Genomic DNA, 21,204 nt, shown 5'->3' on the forward strand with positions numbered 1-21,204 from the left:
TAAAATACCATAATAATCTGAAACCTTTCTAAATATAAACTTCAAATCCTGAAATTGTAAAGCCAACTGTCAATATCAGATTCTCGTTTCCCCTTTTAACTACATTTCCCACAATGCTCCTCTGCCCACCGTGTTGTTTGAAGCTTTTTAGTTGGAAGCAGAGATTCTCCACGACAGTACGGAGTCCACTAAAAGAAGTACCCAGCCTCTAAGCACGCCGCGAAGGGTTAGCAGTAAAGACTTTTCGAAGTTGACTGGGGGAAAACGCTGAAAGATGTGGGCTCGGTTACTGGTTCGGAGCGGGGTGGTGGGGTCGGTGGTGCGGGTTCCGAGCGAGTGTGCGCGGGTCGCTGGAGCTGCAGGGGGGCTGCAGCCCCATCACAGGCATGCTTCAACATCAGAGGTAACTTCAACCAACTGTCAAGAAGCTGTATCATTAATGAACCTCTTCCTTCTCTTTTACATAGGCTTTTTACGCAATGTGTTACCTGTAAATCTTACATCAGGAGCCGTTTTATAAATGTCAGATTTGAGTTCGATTTTAATTTCCGTTATAAAAGTAGTTTGTCAGGGCAAATCTACCACCGTATTTTCCATTGCTGTTACATTTGTGTCAGACAAGTCAGTCCATGCGGACCTAATTGCACATCTCCGCTGCACAGCCCAGTGAAGCAGATGAGGGGAATCAGCCTAGAATTATTACACGACTGAGTGACTCTTATGCAGCTTAAACTGAATGGAAAATTCTGTTTAATGCGTTTTCAAACGTCTTCAAATGTAGTAATGGGTTTAATCATAGCCTAGGCTGCGTAATGATATTCCCTAATCGGACTACTTATATCACTCAATATCAATATATTGTTGTATTTTGAACATGGTGATTGTATAAACAATAGATAGTGTGTACATTATACATGTGTCGATCCCTGTGTGTTTCGAAGCACACACCTCTTTTCTATTGATCTTGTCGATTGATTTACATTGTGAGTGACTGATAAAGTACAATACTACAGTCCCTAGACCCCTGCTCCGAGAGTTTTAAAACTTGATTCGCGAAGAATTAACCTTTGAGGTGCAGGTGCCAAGGAATCTCAATACTGTGCTGGAACGTTTCAACTGTCTTGTGGGTCAGGTCACGTGCTAATGGCTTAACGCACGCGCACGCGCGCGCGCGCGCACACACACACACACACACACACACACACACACACACACACACACACACACACACACACACACACACACACACACACACACACACAATACGCTACTACGGCCTTGAACACGTCTGTATAGTAGCCAGGCCTCTGTGTCGTAATGTGCGCTCTGACTTTGATAAGCCCTTTTCTCACGGCTTGTTCAAAGGTCTAAGGTTAGGTTGAAAGGGAGGAATACAGACCTAATAAGTACCCTATCTATGGTGCATAAGCAATATGTTATCACATTTAATGGTACTATAAATTAAGCTTCATGTTTTACCTCTCTCCTTATGAGTGACTTCAGGTGGAAGAAAGCTAGCTACATTAGAATGAATATAAAGGGCATATGACTTTGATCCTACTGCACTGTGGTCAAAATATTCACATTCTTCATATTCTATAGTGATGATTTTTTATATCGTTATGTGTATTGTTTACAGTACAGATAGTCATTTTTTAACTCTGTGTATTGTTGTGTAATATCGTTATCTCGACTGTATACAAGTGTGGTTTTTTACTGTATGTATGATATTGTTTACAGTACACATAGTCATTGTTTACTCTGTGTTTTGTTGTGTAATATCATTATCTCTACTGTATGTAAGTGGTTCTCCAGTGTTTATATGTTATTGTTACGGTACATATTGTCATCGTTTACTGTGTATTGTTGTGTAAAATTGTTATCTTGACTGTATACAAGTGTGGTTCTCTACTCGATGTATGATATTGTTTACAGTAGAATTTGTCGTTGTTTACTCTGTGTTGTTGCCGTGGTCCCCAGGCGCCCTTGAAGCAGACGGTGCTGTACGACTTCCACCGGTCCCAGGGAGGTAAGATGGTGGGCTTCGCCGGCTGGAGCATGCCTGTTCAGTACAAGGACAGCCACATCGCCTCCCACATGCACACCAGGGAGCACTGCTCCATCTTCGACGTCAGCCACATGCTGCAGGTGAGAGGGGGGGACGGACGCATGTGTACGCACACACACACACACACACACACACACATACACATACACACACACACACTTGCAATTAAGTCAAATCTGAAACACTACAGTGTAAAAATCGACGTAACATTTGGTAATGTATCAAACCACTTTATAGCAATGTTTTTATATTCATTATTAAAGTTGTTGTTTAAACATTGGAGTCTATGGAGGAATCCCTGGGCATTTTCCATGTATACAGTCGTTTGCTATAAGTGCACCATGATGCAACAAGGGTCACAACTTAAAAGCTCCTGAAAGCTGTTTTTCTCCATGTCAGACCAAAGTGCACGGCAAAGACAGAATCAAGTTTATGGAGTCGATGGTGGTTGCAGATATTGCAGAACTGCAGGACAACCAGGTGAGTTGAAACGCCAACACAAAGGTACAGTTTTGTACTCATCTCAACCAGTAGATGTTGTTCTCGTGTGAATACAAGTTTAAACTCTAATACATTTCAGAAATTACCTTTCCTGCAATGTAGACTGACTTTTGAGTGTTCAATGTTGTAATGTTAACACAAAAAAGTTTATTACAAGCAAATGTTTTACTAATGATTGAGAGGGGCTACTTGCGTAACTTCCTGTATAACGACCAATCTCTTTCTCTTCTGTCCTCATTATCAGGGTACATTGACCCTCTTCACCAATGAGAAGGGAGGGATCATAGACGACCTCATCGTCACCAAGACGGACCAGAACTACCTCTATGTTGTGTCTAACGCTGGCTGCGCTGACAAGGACTCTGCGCTCATGAAGGTACACCCAGACAGGAGGACCTGCTGGCTGGCAAACATGTCCCCGCCCTGAGACGAGATGACACGACAACATGAATAACAAAACGATAGGCGCACAGACATAGATGTAGACATACCTAAACATTCCTAAAGGGTGTGTGTGTGTGTGTGTGTGTGTGTGTGTGTGTGTGTGTGTGTGTGTGTGTGTGTGTGTGTGTGTGTGTGTGTGTGTGTGTGTGTGTGTGTGTGTGTGTGTGTGTGTGTGCTAATCGTAGTCCAGACTGGCTGAGTTCAAAGCAGCAGGTGCTGATGTGGATCTGGAGTTCCTTGACCAGGCTCTGATTGCCGTGCAAGGTAATACACAACATTACAAACGACGGCAACACAAATCCATATTACCGCTCAAATGTGTACATGTTCAGGATCGTCATTTACAGAATGCACATCGGTAAACAAACTGTGTGTGTGTGTGTGTGTGTGTGTGTGTGTGTGCGCCAGGCCCCTCCATGGCTCGGGTGTTGCAGTCGGGGATGAAAGAGGACCTCAGTAAGCTGACCTTCATGACCTCGGCCCTGGCCACGGTGTTTGGCGTTCCGGACTGCAGGGTGACGCGCTGCGGGTACACGGGGGAGGACGGCGTAGAGGTTAGCGACTCCTTTGCAGTTACCTGCTGTTCACTAGCTGTCTCCCGGCTCAGTGGTTCTCAACCACCGGTCCGCGGACCGGTACCGGCCCGCGGAGCATTGGCCACCGGGCCGCAGAGATTTAGAATGAGAGGTCGTCACACCCAACCCAACCACCCTACTCTATCATGCTTAAGTCTTCGCCACTTAACTATCGCCACTAAGTTTAAATTGGCTTGATGTTTACAAAATATATCACGATCGTGTTGTTAGACTGTTACTGCCTAATAATACAACTGTGTTTATACTCTTAATGATGGTCCTACAGTATCTGTGTTCATTAGATTAAATGAGGCAGGCATATAATGGTTTGAGACCTGCATCAGCATTCCCTACTGGTTAGATGGGGCGCCTGCAACCCCCCCCATACTGGCCCTTGAGAATATTTAAAGTATGCATACTGGGCCTCAGTTATAAAAAGGTCCTAGCTGTTCATTAGGTACACACTTGCCCTTCCTTACTAGTCATTAACTATAGACCAGCTAAACTTTTTTAAGCTTTTAACTATCCGTTCACAAGCTGTTCATTGGCTATTGTTTAGCCGTTTATTATCGATACATTATTTGTTTATTATCTGTGTATTAGCTTTTGGCTGGTTGTCCATTTTATTTTCTCTATTTCTTCCTGTGAGGGAGTGTGATACCGGCCGGTCCGACAAATGTCGACTATTTGAAAGGTTCAAAGGTCTACGTCCGCCAAAGGGAGTTGTGGACTCACCAGGTTCACTCGTAACAGTAATACGTGTAAGCAGACCAACATGGTCTCACAGGAATCCGTGAAATGACTACGGTCGGACGCTTAACTCGAAATCCGTGGCCACATCACGGAAACACGCCGATATCCGTGTGTGAGCCACGGAATAACAGCGTCATTTACTTGCATTGGAGCAAATTCCGTGGCCACATCACGGACAATTGAAGTGATTCCGTCAGACCACCACGGATTTTGAGTTAAGCCCCCGCTGTGGTCAAATGTGGCACACACACAGATTGAAACGGGAGCACACACACAGATTGAAACGGGAATCTGTGTGCATCATTGTCATTGTCATTTACTTGCATTGGAGCAACTTCCGTGGACACAATAAGGACAATTTAAGCGTTTCAGTGAGACCACCCCGGGTTTTGAGTTAAGCCCCCGTGGTCGACTCGCTCGTTGAAACGGGGATCCGTGTGTGAGCCACGGAACAGCAGCGTCATTAACTTGCATTGGAGCGAATTCCGTGGCCACATCACGGAAATCGGCGTGTTTCCGTGATGTGTCCACGGATTTCGAGTTATTCGTCCGTAGTCATTTCACGGATTCCTGTGAGACCAGGTTGAAGCAGACATGATGAGTCAACATTGTGTCTCTTTCTTTCTCTTCCTCCTTTGCTTGGCTTCTCTCCCCAGATCTCAGTTCCTCTGTCTCGTGTGGTGGAGCTTACGGAGAAGCTCTTAGCCAACAGTGAAGTCAGGTTAGCGGGCCTGGGCGCCAGGGACAGTCTGAGGCTGGAGGCGGGGCTATGTCTCTATGGCAACGACATTGACGACACGACCACCCCTGTGGAGGCCACCTTAGTCTGGACGATAGGTGGGTTTCTCAGGCTTGTCTGTTTTTTGGATCTATCGGTTAATTGAAAATTGTAAAATTGGTAGTAGCATTGTAACACATTGACATGCAGGTTATTCACACGAGCAGGTTAATGCTGGTTAATGCTTCAATCCATCTCATAGGCCTTCAAGAATATGAAGTAATTTAGCCGACGCTTTTATCCAAGGCAACGGACTGTGAATTCAGACACATGTCACATAGGAGTAGGAAGGGGTTGGGGAGCATGTGGCTGAACGATGCCTACAGGTCGGCTGCGGACATCGGGGATCAAACCCGGAACCCTTTCGGCTGGGAGTCCAACACCCCAGCAGCACCCTATATTCTACGTCCGGTGTATTGATCTCGAAGTGAACGTGTTGGTCAACCTTTTATAACCTCTTGTGTTCTCGTCCGCCCCGTGCCCCGCCAGGCAAGCGCCGTCGCCAGGCCCGGGACTTCCCCGGCGCCGACGTCATCGTCCCCCAGATCAAGGCCAAGACGGCGAGGAAGAGGGTGGGGCTGGTGTCCACCGGGCCGCCGGTCAGGCCGCACACCCCCATTCTGGGGCCCGATGGGATGGTCATAGGTCAGCGTGTGTGTGTGTGTGTGTGTGTGTGTGTGTGTGTGTGTGTGTGTGTGTGTGTGTGTGTGTGTGTGTGTGTGTGTGTGTGTGTGTGTGTGTGTGTGTGTGTGTGTGTGTGTGTGTGTGTGTGTGTGTGTGTGTGTGTGTGTGTGTGTGTGTGTGTGTGTGCGTGCGTGCGTGCGCTGAATATATTGATTATATCACGAAAAATTCTTGAGGATGAATCATTTACATTCTTTGTGACTCTCAGGTGAGGTGACCAGTGGCTGCCCCTCCCCCTGCATGAAGAAGAACGTCGCCATGGGCTACGTGGAGGCGGCGTTCGCCAAGAACGGCACCGCGGTGCAGGTGGAGGTGAGGAAGAAGGCGGTGCCCGCTGTCATCAGCAAGATGCCCTTCGTCCCCACCAACTACTACTCTGGAAACTAAAGCAAACGCATACAAACTCTTATATGTATAAATACAAACACACACACACACACACATCGTTCTTTCCTCGCTGGAATAGTCATCAATGCTGCCCCCTTGTGTTGTCTTCTGGAAATGCAAGTTGGATTCAACACCCATGGGTTGGAATGGACTCACGACTGCCAGGATTCCATGAAAGAACATTCAGATGAATCCCACTTTACATCTTTATTCGCACAATCAACAATCAAACTGAAGTCACTGAAGATCTTAAAAGGACATGAGCAAGTAAACATCATGGAAATGAAACGTTGATGGACTGAACATCTGCATGCTAAAAACAGCTCCTCTAGAGACGTCATGCTCCTAATGCATATTTAATTAAATGAGACAAGTGGGGAGAATCGCCCCTTCACAAATTACCTCACTCTTAAGTCAAACTGCCTCTATTGACAAGATGGTTTACGTTTTGTTTGGAAGTTTGAAAAAATTACTAACTCAAGTATGGCGACACATTCGTGCCATAATTCACTAATGTGATAAAAGAAGCATTCGGGTGTATTATATTATTCCACACGCGTAGATATTAACTGCGAGGACGCAAATGATCTCTGCGCGCGCAAAACAGCCTCTCGCGCGCGCAAATTACCTCAGCGCGCGCAAAACAGCCTCTCGCGAGCGCAAATTACCTCAGCGCCCGCAAAACCTCTCGCGAAAGATGTTTTTCCGCTCTCGCTCAAATTTAATTTTGGCACTATGGGGGAGGGAACCATGGCAGGGCGGGCTTTCCTATGATTGGCCGTTTCTGAAGCGCGATATTTGATTGACAGCCCTCCTCACATTCAATTCTGAATTGTACAGTAAATGTCTGAAACGATAGTTACTTATTGTAACTCTAGATTCTATGAGTATAGGCGCAGCCTTTTAAGGCTATCGCTATTGGGTTATCCCTAGGCGTGAGCCATAGCACTGAAAAATGTGTAATCTCCAACCACCAACAGCGTGGGCCTCAATTACGTCCGCGTGCGGCGTGCCTCAACGTCCTCATTTCGCAGATAGTCGGGCGCGGGCGGACGTTCTGCTCCCAATAAACAGCTTTTCTTCAGCTATTTAAAGGACAATGAGGCCGACACTTAAAAGGCTGCGCCTATACTCATAGAATCTGGAGTTACAATACGTAACTATCGTTTCAGCCATTTACTGTACAATTCAGAATTGAATGAGAGGAGGGCTGTCAATCAAATATCACGCTTCAGAAACGGCCAATCATAGGAAAGCCCGGCCTGCCTTGGTTCCCTCCCCCATAGTGCCAAAATTAAATTCGAGCGAGAGCGTAAAAACATCTTTCGCGACAGGTTTTGCGCGCGCTGAGGTAATTTGCGCGTGCGAGAGGCTGTTTTGCGCGCGCAGAGATAATTTGCGCGCTCGCAGAGGCTGTTTTGCGCGTGCAGAGATCATTTGCGCGCTCGCAGTTAATATCTACGAGTGTGGAATAATATAATACGCCCGAATGCATCTTTTATCACATTAGTGAATTATGGCACTAATGTGTCGCCATACTCAAGCAGTGTGGGATATGGAGCACTTTGATGCAACATATGTCTAACATGCACTCACCTTTAAGTTATGGTGAGAAATCATGCAGTGTAATGTTTACTAATGAAAGTTTAACAGAAAACGAATGAAGGAAAATAAATGTTGTTGTATTTTTATTGTATTCACCGTAATTTTCCCTGCTTTTTTTTTTTTACAAATCTGCATTGTTTTTTTCTGAAAAGTGATCAGCTAATAAGGGACCAAACTTCAACTAACAATTAAGGAAACATGTTTTTATGGTTTCATTTAACCAAACTAATGGTTTAAGTCTAGACTGCTGGGAAAAAATTTCATTGGATCGGTGTGCCTGCAGATAAAAAGTGGCATTGTGCTTTCCTACTGTAGTGTATCCTTACTGTGTTGTTAATGCTAAATGTTATGAAATTGAATAACAAAGTTCGATTTTTTTTTTAATACCAATTAGACAATTGTCTCTGGGTCAACCAGCTCCATCTTTAATGTAAAGGTTTGTAACTCGGCAATAATAAATGTCTAAAGTATGTAATTTTGTATGTTTAAATACATAACTTGAATAAAAATGTTTAACAATATTTAATAAAAAAAAATCCGATGGTCTGACTAATAACATTGTCATGTGGTATTATTGCATTGAATACTCAATCCGAATGTAGTTATATCGATGTAAAAAAAAAAGATGTGCTATTTTCCAGCGTTACTGTATTAAAATCGAAGGAGGTGTGTGGGGGGTTGTTTTGATATCTGGCAACATATAGGTTCTACATATCTGGCAACCCCGCCTACCGGTGTAATAAGCAGCTACTGAGAAAATGGTGGACTTCGCGACAGCAACGTGCTCAAAACTCCGTCCTAACTACCTTCTTATATCCCTATCTTCTCAACCTGGCATTAAATATAGGTTACCCGGGTACAATCAAAGATAATAGTGATTGAAAACGCGGAAGAGGGAGCCTTTTTTTGCAAGATCCTACTCGTATTATACCAACAAAGTTGGTCTCGAGTTGGTAAAAGGCGCTGGTGTCGACTGCTAACTAGGAGGGAGGTTAGCTCACTTTAGCCTCTTGATCAGTATCTGGATGTGCTTCTGTGAAAGACTTTGGGCTGTCTCTGACCAGAGACGACGGACACCTTCAACTTGTCTGCTGTGACAGCCGCTGTCCACCCCACGGACATCCCGAGCTGACACCTTGATCGATAGCAGCTCGCTAGCCGCCTTTAGCTCTTGTTGACTGGTGCTTAGGCACTGGGAGCAGGAGAACAACATGCCGCGGAGTAAGAAGGGGAAACGTGGCCCAGGCAAAAGTGGTAAGAAGCAGATCTTCAGAAATAATGTATATACACTTTGGGCTTGACTCTTCATAAAAGCTGTAATGTGCGGTTGCCACGCCTTGAATGCAGAATAGTCCATATTTATGGTTGGAAGGCAAGCGACTATTTCCATATGGCAACAAAGCGTGGTGACTGACAATCCACATTACTTTGGGTTTCCTTCTTGTTTTTGTGTTTATATTAAGGGACAAATTACTGTTCGAGCCGCATTCGATAACGTTACAGATTTTCATAGCATGCTCCTGAAAGCTTTGCTGGCCCGTCGTAAAGGGATTTCTGTTATTGATCATATAACATGACCGATTTCATTGATGCTGGGATTGCTGAGACTAAGCACATGGCTGGTCAGAGCGTAGCCACCTTATTCTGGTTCTAGTGTCATGCTGCTCAGTTTACTGTAAGCTATTTTGGAGCGGCCAAGTATAGTTTCTGTTTAGTATTTAGTTAGTTTTTTTTGGGGGGGGGGGGGGGGGGATGCGCTCTGTTCCCAATCGGACGTCTGTCCGTCCGTCCGATTGTGAGTCATTAATTTGTTAAGTGGTTTGGGTCTTGGAGGACGTTCCAAATGTTATAAAATAAGGTATTTCCATTGGTACACAAATATCACATGCAGCGAAAGAGAGCGGAAGAGAGATGCGCACACACTCACCCTGTCCCTGGTTTTGAGTTTCGAAGTCGCAGTCAAAGTTTTTTGTTTCATACATTTGGATGGATTTTCTCATGCTTCTGTATTAAAAAGTAATCTCAAGCGCTGTTGAATTGTTCTACAATTAACACCGTAAACGGTTCCTACTGTACCTTGGATGTCACTCAACGTTCCACTTCTCCATCTTTCCATCATTCTGTCTGATTCCACACATGATTTATCCACCTATCTTCCCCATCCTTACCTATTGCCATCATTCTGTCTGTACATCCACACCCATAAATCCAACCTCCATCCATTTTTCTATCCCCCCCCACCATTGATGCTCTTTTGTATCCCTCTCTGGCCCAATCAACCCCTCCACCTTCCCCTTCCTGTGTGTCTTTTTGGGCTCCTCCTCGTGCCCTGCCCATCTTCCATCCCTCCTCTGAAAATGGTCCACTGCAGGTTCTCTACGACAGGAGGTTCTCCAGCTGCAGCTCTCTGCTAAAGCTCCTCTGTCACTGTCGAAAGGTAACGAGCCGACCTGTCACCCCCACCCTCTGCCGCACTGAGCGCACTCGCATACGTGTTTCTGTTATATTTCTTTTAGTAGATAGTGATACCACGCGGCTGTCTTATCGACCTGGACATAGCCTGCTTCGAACCAGCAGTGGCTCTCCTCAACGCTAAGCCACTCGCACAGAGCTTCATCTCTACATTATCATCCGCGACGCCTTGCGTAACAAACATATTCACCCTGGCTTAGTCATTCTCATTAGGCCATCTTTGTGCTTGTGTGCTTTGTTTCTTAACCCCAAGCACATAAGCTCATTGAAGGCATCAACGCATGCTGTCCACGCCACCACCAGGAAGCCCTTTCTGCATTGGGGAGCTCCCCATTCATCAGTGTGTTCCACGTCAGCTGGACATGTGCTTTTGACACTTCTGCTTGAGCAGCCTTCAGTGTGAGCCAATGTTCTGCCATGCTTGTCCTTCATCTGGTGGGAATACAGTCAGTAATTCCATCCTGCATGGCCTTACTCTTAACCCAGTCTTAATCTCTACATGTGGCTATCTGCGTGGACTAAAGTGCCGAAAGCTTTTCCACGCGGCCAGTATCAACCTGCATGTAACCGTGTGTGCCTGTCCATTACTTTCACTGAACTGTGAAGAATGAAATTGTAGATGGGTTTATTATATTGTCAATTTCTGGCTGATCATGTTTTCCCACAAATAATGATGATCTTACATCTGTATAACATCCCAATAGGCGTATTTGAATGTATTTTAGGAGAGAGGGTCTGGCTAACTAAATACTGTTGTCCTCACACTATTATGGTATTTTTGTCCAGCCGATCAACTCCCTGTTTCCTTTTGTATTGATGGCCTGGTTCCTATCCTTGGTCTCATTATTCAGGCCGTTTGTTCCCCATCGCGTTGTTCCAGTGTGCTAGGCTGTACTCTCCAGGGACATTCTTTATATCATCCTATTGTTGGGCACCGTTGTTTGGCTGTTTTTGGCCGGTGCTTTAGCTGCCACAGAAAGGTGATGGTTTTCGTTTCTTCAATAAAAATACTGGAGATATATTTGGATATTGGATTGCCTTTTGACCCTAATCAAGCCCACTCTATGCCAGTTAAATGCGGAAATGCAATTTTGGTTTCAACCTTTCTTATGTATGGCTTACATTTCTTTGGTGTGGAAAGCCTGCTTGGTGTCAATGGAAGGTCCAAGCCATGGAAGAATGATCCTGAGCATAGTGTGGGATTTTGACCTTCGAATGTTTATAATTACAGGAGATTGTTTGGAGCTGTGAGATCCATATAAGCCACAAGCCGTCCACTCACTGACTTTTCTTGGACCAGACAAGGCTTGAAAGGGGAAGATTTGGTGTTATGTTCACTCTTGGTAATTTAGTTAAAATATTTACTTGAGTTTGTACACTCAAATATGTACTATCTAAAAGGGTGTAGTTTCCAGAAGTTCAAATATTGACAATACAAGGATTTAGGGCTTCTTCCTAATGATGCCTAGGTGGCCCGCAGTCATTGGGCTTCAAAGTTCAAACCCAGAACGTTTCAATTTGGAGGCGAGCACACTTACCACTACACTGTTCTGTTTATTTCAACTCAACTGAAACTGTAACCACTCTGTGCTTGTTAAAATGCGTTACCTTTGGCCAGGAGCTAAATGTACATACAAAAAATTGTAATCTCACAGCAAGAAAGCTGTGATTCACATTTGATCCTGTCATGCTGCCTTCGTGGGTGTATGTGTGTGTGGTTCTTTAGACTCTGGAATCAGGGTTGAACGGCAGGACATTGGGTAACAGTTCAAGTTTGGTGCAGTGTGCTATCTCAACTTGTGTTAGGTCAATCATGAGACGATACACATGCATTCAATGTTTCCATAGAAGTGGGGTACAGTTTCTGCAAATTTAGTTTTACGAACGTTACATAGTGGATTATTTTGATTATTTATTCCTAAATGTAGTACACCTATGACACACCTGATACCCATGATGTCATTTAATAAGTTATCAGTAGTACCATGAGTCATTGTCGCACTTTTTTTTTTTCTCTAGCAGAATCATAAAGAATTTCACTGGAATACAATGTGCTTGTCTATCGGAGTTTAAGCATATTTGTACGTTCAATTCATTTGAAAGCATGGAGTTGGCCATCGATATTTTTTTTACAAAAAATGAATTGGCCAATTCGCCATGCACAGGTGGCAGAATGAAAGTCAATATTAGGCCAACCTGTAGACAAACTACATCTCCCATGTAGCACCCTGGCAGTTACCAACATGCATGGCATCTTGGTCACCCTGGACCGACCTTGTTGACCTGCACCCACACACACACACACTCACACAAATAGAACTCCACTCACACCTCTCACTCACTGACCGTTCCATTCTTTGACGAGCCTCTCGTGCACCAGCTGAATGACCTGAATGGAGGCTGTACACTGTGGTCATCACACGGTATCTCTGTATCCCTGAGCCAGCAGGACCTCAAACCACTGGCTTGCAGTGACCATGAGCTCTATGGGTTATTTGTAGAGTGAAAACAGTAAGATGTGTTCAGAGTCAACACCAGAACTGTTTAGGAGTCAACGTTTTTTATGCTGTTTTAAATCGTTCTTTCTGTTTAAATATTAACATGTAACGGGGCATGACTGCATTGTTCTATTTCATATTTATAGGCTTATGGTAAAATGTATAACCCACATACATCATTGATAGACATTGGCATATGGTGGCAATAACACCCAGCCTGTCGATGGAAGCCTATGGGGTTAGATTAAAGATTTTTTTTTGACGATACAATCTTTCTCCCCCAAGTGTACAGTATATGTATCTCTGCCTGCATCCTCAAATTCTGGTGCTTGGTTACGGACAAATTGAGACAGCTGAGCCCAGCATGCTGGCTACTAGCTGGTCTCTGCTAAAGCTGGTGCAACTCACTGGTCTCTGCCATTAATAACCAACAAGCCATTTTGTTTTTAGACAGCGGGGTGCAGCAGATGTATATATTGGTGCCTGTTAGGACAGCTGTCTATTGAAATAGTCCCAGCCTCGTCTGGTTTGGGAGTTTATAGTTTGCCGAGCTGAGAATATGAACCTAATCGTCAATATCGCCGATTGTTGCTATGACAGCCGTTCTACACTCCTGCCCAACACTTCAGAGCACAAGAGGATACAGCACAGAGCTACCTGCTCTGCTCTTTCAGTCACCATGCCCACCATTACGAGAATGATCGGATGAAGAAATTAAAAGTCTCTCTCTCTCTCTATCTATATCTCTATCTCTATCTCTATCTCTATATCTATTCAGATTATGAAACTTGATTTTAGGAGTTATTGTTGCGTTGCCGTTAATGACGGATACAAAACAGACCCTCTCTCTCTCAGGTGGTAGAAATGGGGTGAAGGGCGAGTCGGGGGCGAGCGATGACGACCTGGCGTCGGAGGTGATGAGTCACTACAGCAGCGCCAGTGAGAACGCGTCAGCCTTGGAGGACGCCACTGGTAACTCACACACGCACCTACCTACCTCCCTACCCAACCATCCACCACCTACCTCCCTACCCAACCATCCACCACCTACCTACATACATACATTGCTTTGAAGCTCATTGATGTCACCCTCAATAGTAAGAATATCAAGTTAAGTGTGTGTGTGTGTGTGTGTGTGTGTGTGTGTGTGTGTGTGTGTGTGTGTGTGTGTGTGTGTGTGTGTGTGTGTGTGTGTGTGTGTGTGTGTGTGTGTGTGTGTGTGTGTGTGTGTGTGTGTGTGTGTGTGTGTGTGTGTGGTGTCGACCTCAGCCGCGGAGGTGGTGGACGAGCTGACTGCCCAGGAGGAGTCGGACGACAAGCTCAAACAGAGCATAGAAGACCTCACTGACAAGAGGTGAGCCTCTGCATACGTCAGACGGACACACGTGCTCCCTCTTCTGGGCCCTTTCTAGGTCTCTCGCTCTTTCCACTTCTCACTCTCTCTGTCTCTCCCTGTAGCTAACAATATCACACATTCTCTCGGTCCGTCTCAATCTCTCGCTTTCTATCTCTCCCTGTGTCTCTAAAACCCCCTGCCTCTCTCGCTGTATCTCCCGACATGTGTCTCTCTCACACCCTCTCCCTGTCTCACCCTCTGCCCCCCCCCCCCCCCCCCCACAGTGCCAAGACGCGGCAGGCGGCGCTGGAGTCCCTGCGGCAGGCCTTCTCCTCCAGGGTGCTGTACGACTTCCTGACCGAGAGGCGCATCACCGTCGCCGACTCTCTGGAGCGGTGCCTCAAGAAGGGTGAGGGAGGGAGGGAGGGAGGGAGGGGGAGGAAGGGAGGGAGTGAGAGGTAGACACAGGGAGCTAGATTGAGATGTAGTGATAGACCGCTAAAGGGATTAGAGATGGCGAGAGCTAGATAGTGGTAGAGGGGGATGTGGAGAGGGATGAAGAGATCTAATTAGAGAGAGAGATGGGATAAGAGGGAGGGTTAAAGAGTGATGATTAATGGATGTGAGATAGAAGCTGTATGTATCTGCTGTGACTCACGGTGGTTTGGTGAAAGATTGTGGTAGGATGTCACTTTTTTTTTTTTTTTTAAACAACTCTCTTACAGCCTCAGAACAGCGAAATGACAGAACAGACATTATTCCATTAAAGCTGTCCTTGAACATATAACGGCATACATGAAGGAGTAAAGGCCTAGATGGAGAATCCACAGATTCACCGTTCAGCGGGGATTGTGACCAGCGTGTGTGTGTGTGTGTGTGTGTGTGTGTGTGTGTGTGTGTGCGTGCAGGCGGAGGGGAGGAGCAGGCCGCCGCCGCCACGCTCTTCGTCCTGCTCTGCGTCCAGCTGGGGGGTGGCGACGAGGCGGAGGAGTGCTTCAAGATGCTCCGCCCCCTCTTCAGTGCCATCCTGATTGACCGCGGCGCCAGCGTGTCCGCACGCCAGAGCGTGAGTGGTCAACGTCCTGATTCCTGAGAAACGCCTGGCGCCATTCTTTACAGGGCGGGAATGAGGACAATAGGCGCCCGAGGGATGGTCGTTGCCATGCAAATCTGTGACGAGTGACTGTGACCCTGCTCGACCACAGCCAATCAGAAATGTGCAGTAGCCGGTGATCCGCCAGAGAGGGCGCTGTCATTGAGGTTTCATTTCTGTTTAAAGGGGGGGATGTTTTGCCACCGCTTGTGAGTGTCATTCGCCATGACAAGCCATTTCAAAATATGCCTTTTTCCTGACCCTTTAGCAAGTCTTGCCTATCTTCCCATCATACATCGAGGTGAAACACTCCCACTTGTGATGACACTTAAGACATTTTCAAACGGCTTGTAACGGCTAATCACACCCGCACCTGGTTGCGTAATATCATCTCTTTAACAACTTGTTGTCCGGTGGTTACTATTTGATTTCTGCCTCAAACACATGATGAGGCCTCTAGAGTGGTACACGTACATGATGGGTGAATAGAATCGAATGGACATTTCCTTCTCTTGTGTGTGATATTATCAGTGTGCCCGGGCCCTGGGGATGTGCTGCTATGTGTCTGCTGCTGAAGACGGAGAGGTGAGTGAAGCCAACTCATGGCGACCACAATACTCAGAGCTCACAGACCCCCTGCTAGCTGCCCTCACTCCCCCTCTACACCTCTGTTGTTGTTGTTGTTGTTGTTGTTGTTGTTCCTTCTGTTCTTGTTAGACTCCTTTCCTGTTCACTCGTTCTAGTCTTTCCATCTCTTCTCTGTAATTACAATTGATCTTTATCCACATTTTGTAAAAAAAGAAATTGTCTATTGTTTTTGTTTCTTATATTTCTTTGTATTATTTACTTTTTTTTACCTCCAAATTATTTACAAGAAAGTATTTGTCATCTCTCTGTCTGTCTCTGTCTCTGTCTCTCTCTGTCTCCCTCTCTCTGTCTCCCTCTCTCTGTCTCTGTCTCTCTCTGTCTCCCTCTCTCTGTCTGTCTCTGTCTCTCTCTGTCTCCCTCTCTCTGTCTCTGTCTCTCTGTCTGTCTGTCTCTCTGTCTGTCTGTCTCTCTGTCTGTCTGTCTGTCTGTCTGTCTGTCCCTCTCTCTCTCTCTCTCTCTCTCTCTCTCTCTCTCTCTCTCTCTCTCTCTCTCTCTCTCTCTCTCTCTCTCTCTCTCTCTCTCTCTCTCTCTCTCTCTCTCTCTCTCTCTCTCTCTCTCTCTCTCTCTCTCTCTCTCTCTCTCTCTCTCTCTCTCTCTCTCTCTCTCTCTCTCTCTCTCTCTCTCTCTCTCTCTCTCTCTCTCTCTCTCTCTCTCTGTCCCTGTCTGTCTCGCTCTCTGTCCCTGTCGCTCTCGCTCTCTGTCCCTGTCGCTCTCGCTCTCTGTCCCTGTCTGTCTGTCTGTCTGTCTGTGTCCCAGGACCTGGTGCGCTCCATGGGCCAGCTGGAGGCGGTCTTCATGTCCTCCTACCCCAACAGAGAGGGGGTGCTGCCCGCCGCCAAGCCGGGCCACCCCGCGCTCTTTGGCGCCGCCCTGCAGGCCTGGGCCCTGCTGGTCACGCTGTGCCCCGTGTCCCGGCTGGCCGTGCTGCTGGACCTGTGGGTTGGCCAGGGGGGTCCGGGGGTTGAATGTTATAGTGTTGTAATGGGGCGGGCAGGGGGGGGGCTGACCTGTAACTAGGACTGCTCGATTATGGAAAAAATATTATCACGATTATTTTGGTCAATATTGTAATAACGGTTATTCAAACGAGTATTTTTGAGTTTGAAGACATCCGCATTTCTCTCAGATAACATACTTTGGAACTGAGGACTTTGAAATTTTCCCTAAAAAACCATGCACAAAATGTTTAGATTGAAAATGTTTAGAACGAAAATAATGTACCAATATGTATCCAGGGGTTCTTTCTAGACGAGATAAGTTGATAAATAATAAAAGTCTCAAAATTAAGGTTTATTACATTTTTGGGGAAAAAAACGTCTTTATTAATGTTCTTTTTAAATATGATCTATCTTTTTTTAATTGGTATTTTATGCCTTTTTAATGAGCAGGACAGTGGGGACTAGGTTGAAAGAGGGAGCGCTTTTATTTTGATAAAGCAAACCTTCAGACTAATGGTTCTCCTCTGCACCCTCAGCCACCTGCCCAAGCTGCAGGCGTGTCTGGAGAGCAGCGACGTCAACTACAGGATCGCTGTGGGAGAGACCATCGCCCTGCTGGTGGAGCTGGGTCGAGACATCGACGAGGTGAGACCACGGACGGACGGACGGACGGACGGACGGACGGACGGACGGACGGACGGACGGACGGACGGACGGACGGACGGACGGACGGACGTTTCCTTTAACTGTTGTTATTATAGGTATTACAGCAGCACATGATTTGGTATAGTGTTATATGAGATATGTTGTGTGTGTGCGTGTAGGACTTTGAGGTGGAGGACAGTGTGGGCCTGTGTGTGAGTCTGAAGGGCCTGGCGACGGACAGCAACAAACACCGCGCCAAGAACGACCGCAGGAAACAACGCTCCATCTTCAGGGAGGTGCTACACTACATCGAGGTGAGGACTCAGTGTGTGTGTGTGTGTGTGTGTGTGTGTGTGTGTGTGTGTGTGTAAAACACTAAGAAACTCTTGACGGGTCATTATTGTGTTGCTGGCTGTTCTCCAACAAACATCTTTCTTGTTTAATTCATGTTTGTCCTCCTCCCCCACCTCTAATAATCTTCTTCCTCCTCCTCCTCCTCCTCCTCCTCCTCCTCCTCCTCCTCCTCCTCCTGCAGAACGAGGACTTTCAGGAGGAGAAGATCCGCTTTGGCGTGGAGGGGATCTACATCGACAGCTGGGTGCGGAGACGCATGTACGACGCCTTCAAGGACCTGCTGGAGTCTGGGGTCCGCCACCACCTCCAGGTGGGTCCCTCTTTACACACACACACACGCTCACACACACTCACCCACCTCGCATAACTCTTTTAACTCTCACATACACGGGCAGCATGACCATAGAATTATGTCATCGAGAACCACAAAAAGAGTACAATTGTATTTTGAGTTTCAAAAGCAAACTGTGATGGATCAAACATAAAGAGAAGCGATGACAAGCCCTTGATGTAGTGCCCACTTGGTTACAGAGGCGTCCAAATGCCGTCCCCATGTGGGTTTGTCCAACGAGCCGTCTCTGTGTTGTGTCCCCAGTTCAACTGTCTGCTGAGGGACATCTTTGGCCTGGGCGCTCCCCTCATCCTGGACGCTGCCGTCAAGGCCAACAAGATCTCCCGCTTCGAGAAGGTAACCGCACCCTGGTCTCAGGGCTGGAGGAGGGTCCGGGGTTGGGTTGGTAGCTCCGGCCTCGACGGGGCCGTAGCTGGACCGCTGGCGGGTGGGTTAGACCCCCAGGACCCACGGGGCTTCTGGGGCCGACGGCGGGAACGCCTGCAGGGCAGGTGGACCGGCGGAGGCGGGTGTGAAAATGGGTTCCTTTTGTACGCCTCACTTTATAAAGATCCCAAGACGTCACTGAAATTGGCCACAGGATTTCTCGACTTCACAATCAGTGTACAGAAGAATGACACGAGCGGCTGTTTGACACGGAATTGTAACTCAACCTATCGGTGTAATCTCCTTTAACACGGTCCAATCAGAAGCCTCATTCTCTCTCCCTCTCTGTCTGTCTCTCTTGTCCCCCCCCCCCCCTCCCCCACAGCATTTATTTAATTCTGCCGCCTTCAAGGCCCGGACTAAACTACGGAACAAGGTGAGGGACAAAAGGGCTGACGTCATGTAGAGCGAAGGAAGACGAGGAGGATGAGCAGACGGGACGGAGGAGCGGAGTGGGGGAGGGGAGCAGGAAGGATCAACCGAACAACGGGCCCGGAGGTAATCGAGCCAACGAAGCAAAGAAGAAAAATAAATAAAGGCCAGAGCTGCTTTGAGGGTCTGCCGAAAAAAACCTTCCACACTAGAACGCCTCATGAATGCATTTTAATGGTTTTGAAGTGTTTTAAACCCGACTATTTGTAAAGTCTGCCTTTTGCGTGCGCTGTCCCATCAGCTCTGTCCAGGCGAGGTCGGAGGAGACGTGTTTATTCTTCTTGATCCCTGTCTCAATCGCAGGGAAGAGAACGGCCATCTTGTGTTGCTCCTAAAGGAAAGGTTAGCATTCGTCATTTTGTCGGCACGCCCATCGGGTCGGACGGCGGCGGACGCTCCGAGGTCCGGCGGTCCCGCTCGCGTGCCCTGGGACATTTCTCCAATATTTGGATCCAATACTTGAAAACCGGAATGCCAACAGTAATATGGTTCTTAATATTTCTGTGTTAGATTGAAAAGCATATATGACGTTCAACTAAATCCTATTCCTCATGCAAACCTGTTCATGCCGTGGTCTTACTAATGGGTATGGAGACTTATGCAGTGTACGGGGATTTTTATTGTGCAAGTCGTAGATTTTTAAGCGGTTCAGTATCAGTGGACGCTTTTCGATGCCTTACATTAAGATATTCATACCAAAAAAAAACATGTGTAAGGAAACAATGGTGCTTTCGTGTTTCTCCCCCCCCCCCAAAAGAAGACCCGTGTATCATGAGGCCGTAGCCTTGTCCAACCCGCCATGGTGTGAACATAGAAGCAGTCCTCCGCAACACACAACAGGTCCAACTTCTTCTCGTCCAATCAGTGTAGAGAAGCCAGAGAGAAGTCATCCATTTCTGCTGACTCCCCCTAGCCCCCCCCTCCCCCATCCACCTACTCCAACTCAAATCAGCAACTCACTTCTTTTTAATCATTTTAATGTGTGGGAAAAAAATATGAAATTATCCCTTTTTTTTTTTTTTATCATTTCTGATGGTTCGCATTTGACTTTGTAATTTATAAGAAGAAAAAGTGGAGATGGGTTCTGTGTGAATTTTAGGACCATGAAATCATGGGATATTTTCGATGTAGGTTTGTGGGACAAACAATCGATTATAAAAAAAATATTTTACTTGAATCACTAGGAATTGAAATTAAACTGTGTGGGTAAATTTACTGGAGTCTGGACTCCACCATCATCACCGGAGATCATGTGGAGTGAATAAATAAAGAGCGGTTGCTAGCCAGCTTGCCATCCTATGCCAACTGTGGAAAGTATAACTGGTATATCACCAGGGCAATGGTAACCCTGGTCAATTTATGTGATTTTAAAGAACTGGCTTTGTTTTAGGGGAGATTACATCTTCCCTTTTGGTTTATACATCTTCCAACGTTATATTTCTAGATCTATATTTCAAGCTCCATATTTTAGAATCTGATGAAATGAAGGTTAGAGAGGGCATTTAAAACCATGCAACCATTTTCACCAAGCCTCAGGGACATTAGAAATATCACGTGTTACAAAGGGACATGGCCCGAAAAGAATTCCTCTACAAACACTTTAGCGAATAGCAATGATTCGTGTAACGGACATAAAGTTATTCTCTATTTGCAATTGACTCAATCCTCCGACATAGGTGTCGCAGTATGTGTCCAAACCTCATGTAATCATTGATTACTATCATTGGTCTAATTCCACAATTCATATTCACATTGGTGAATTAACTACAGTGACGTGTCAAATGTCTAGTTTATGAAATGATTTATTTTGTCTAATCAAAGAGGGTTATACAAAGGCTACTACGAAATGTTGATACTTGCAGAATATATTTACTATTACATTTTCGGTTCACAGATAGTTAGGATTATACAGTTGGGGAAAGAATAAAACCTGACTTATTGAAAGGTTTGTGTGGTTAGGTTATTGTAAAATGCATCAATGGTTTATGGATTTATTTTACTTTGGTGATACAATTTTAAGAAACAATGGAAGTTGCCGTTTTGATTATTTCATTTTACAATAACCAATGTGTTCAAGTTTCAAATTTGTTAACCATACCATTCTCAAACCCACAACAAAAGTGTGAATAAAGTAATAAGTATTTTTCTGTTTTGGAAGTTATTGATTAGGTGCATGATGACGATAATATGCACTGAGTAGGCCTAAATAATTTAA

General features: G+C 45.9%; 2 protein-coding genes across 3 annotated transcripts; both read left to right on the plus strand.

Moving 5' to 3' along the window:
* Positions 1-116: 116 nt before the first annotated feature.
* Positions 117-6,240, plus strand: amt (aminomethyltransferase). The gene is made up of 9 exons (XM_060051838.1): positions 117-403; positions 1,981-2,148; positions 2,468-2,548; positions 2,814-2,945; positions 3,199-3,277; positions 3,422-3,567; positions 4,998-5,178; positions 5,609-5,764; positions 6,012-6,240. The coding sequence occupies exons 1-9, from the start codon at positions 275-277 to the stop codon at positions 6,188-6,190; spliced, it is 1,251 nt and encodes a 416-aa protein (XP_059907821.1). The 5' UTR covers positions 117-274; the 3' UTR covers positions 6,191-6,240.
* Positions 6,241-8,525: 2,285 nt separating this feature from the next.
* ifrd2 (interferon-related developmental regulator 2) lies at positions 8,526-21,132 on the plus strand. 2 transcript variants are annotated; one of them, XM_060051856.1, is made up of 13 exons: positions 8,526-9,049; positions 10,167-10,232; positions 13,621-13,737; positions 14,035-14,119; positions 14,386-14,510; positions 15,010-15,167; positions 15,726-15,779; positions 16,599-16,777; positions 17,317-17,425; positions 17,605-17,739; positions 17,961-18,089; positions 18,375-18,467; positions 18,883-21,132. In XM_060051856.1, the coding sequence occupies exons 1-13, from the start codon at positions 9,007-9,009 to the stop codon at positions 18,961-18,963; spliced, it is 1,374 nt and encodes a 457-aa protein (XP_059907839.1). In that variant the 5' UTR covers positions 8,526-9,006; the 3' UTR covers positions 18,964-21,132. The 2 variants fall into 2 exon arrangements, with proteins under 2 accessions (XP_059907839.1, XP_059907845.1); XM_060051862.1 differs by lacking the exon at positions 10,167-10,232.
* Positions 21,133-21,204: the final 72 nt, after the last annotated feature.

This window comes from Gadus macrocephalus, chromosome 1 (assembly GCF_031168955.1).
Source record: "Gadus macrocephalus chromosome 1, ASM3116895v1".
Classification (NCBI taxonomy): Eukaryota; Metazoa; Chordata; class Actinopteri; order Gadiformes; family Gadidae; genus Gadus; species Gadus macrocephalus.

Excerpts from the sequence above, each read along its gene's own strand:
- amt (XM_060051838.1), top strand. The coding sequence starts at position 275 with ATGTGGGCTCGGTTACTGGTTCGGAGCGGGGTGGTGGGGTCGGTGGTG. Across the intron at positions 3,278-3,421 it reads GGCTCTGATTGCCGTGCAAG|GCCCCTCCATGGCTCGGGTG; the intron begins GTAATACACAAC and ends TGTGTGCGCCAG. Across the intron at positions 5,179-5,608 it reads CACCTTAGTCTGGACGATAG|GCAAGCGCCGTCGCCAGGCC; the intron begins GTGGGTTTCTCA and ends GTGCCCCGCCAG.
- ifrd2 (XM_060051856.1), top strand. The coding sequence starts at position 9,007 with ATGCCGCGGAGTAAGAAGGGGAAACGTGGCCCAGGCAAAAGTG. Across the intron at positions 14,511-15,009 it reads GGAGCGGTGCCTCAAGAAGG|GCGGAGGGGAGGAGCAGGCC; the intron begins GTGAGGGAGGGA and ends GTGTGCGTGCAG. Across the intron at positions 18,468-18,882 it reads AGATCTCCCGCTTCGAGAAG|CATTTATTTAATTCTGCCGC; the intron begins GTAACCGCACCC and ends CCTCCCCCACAG.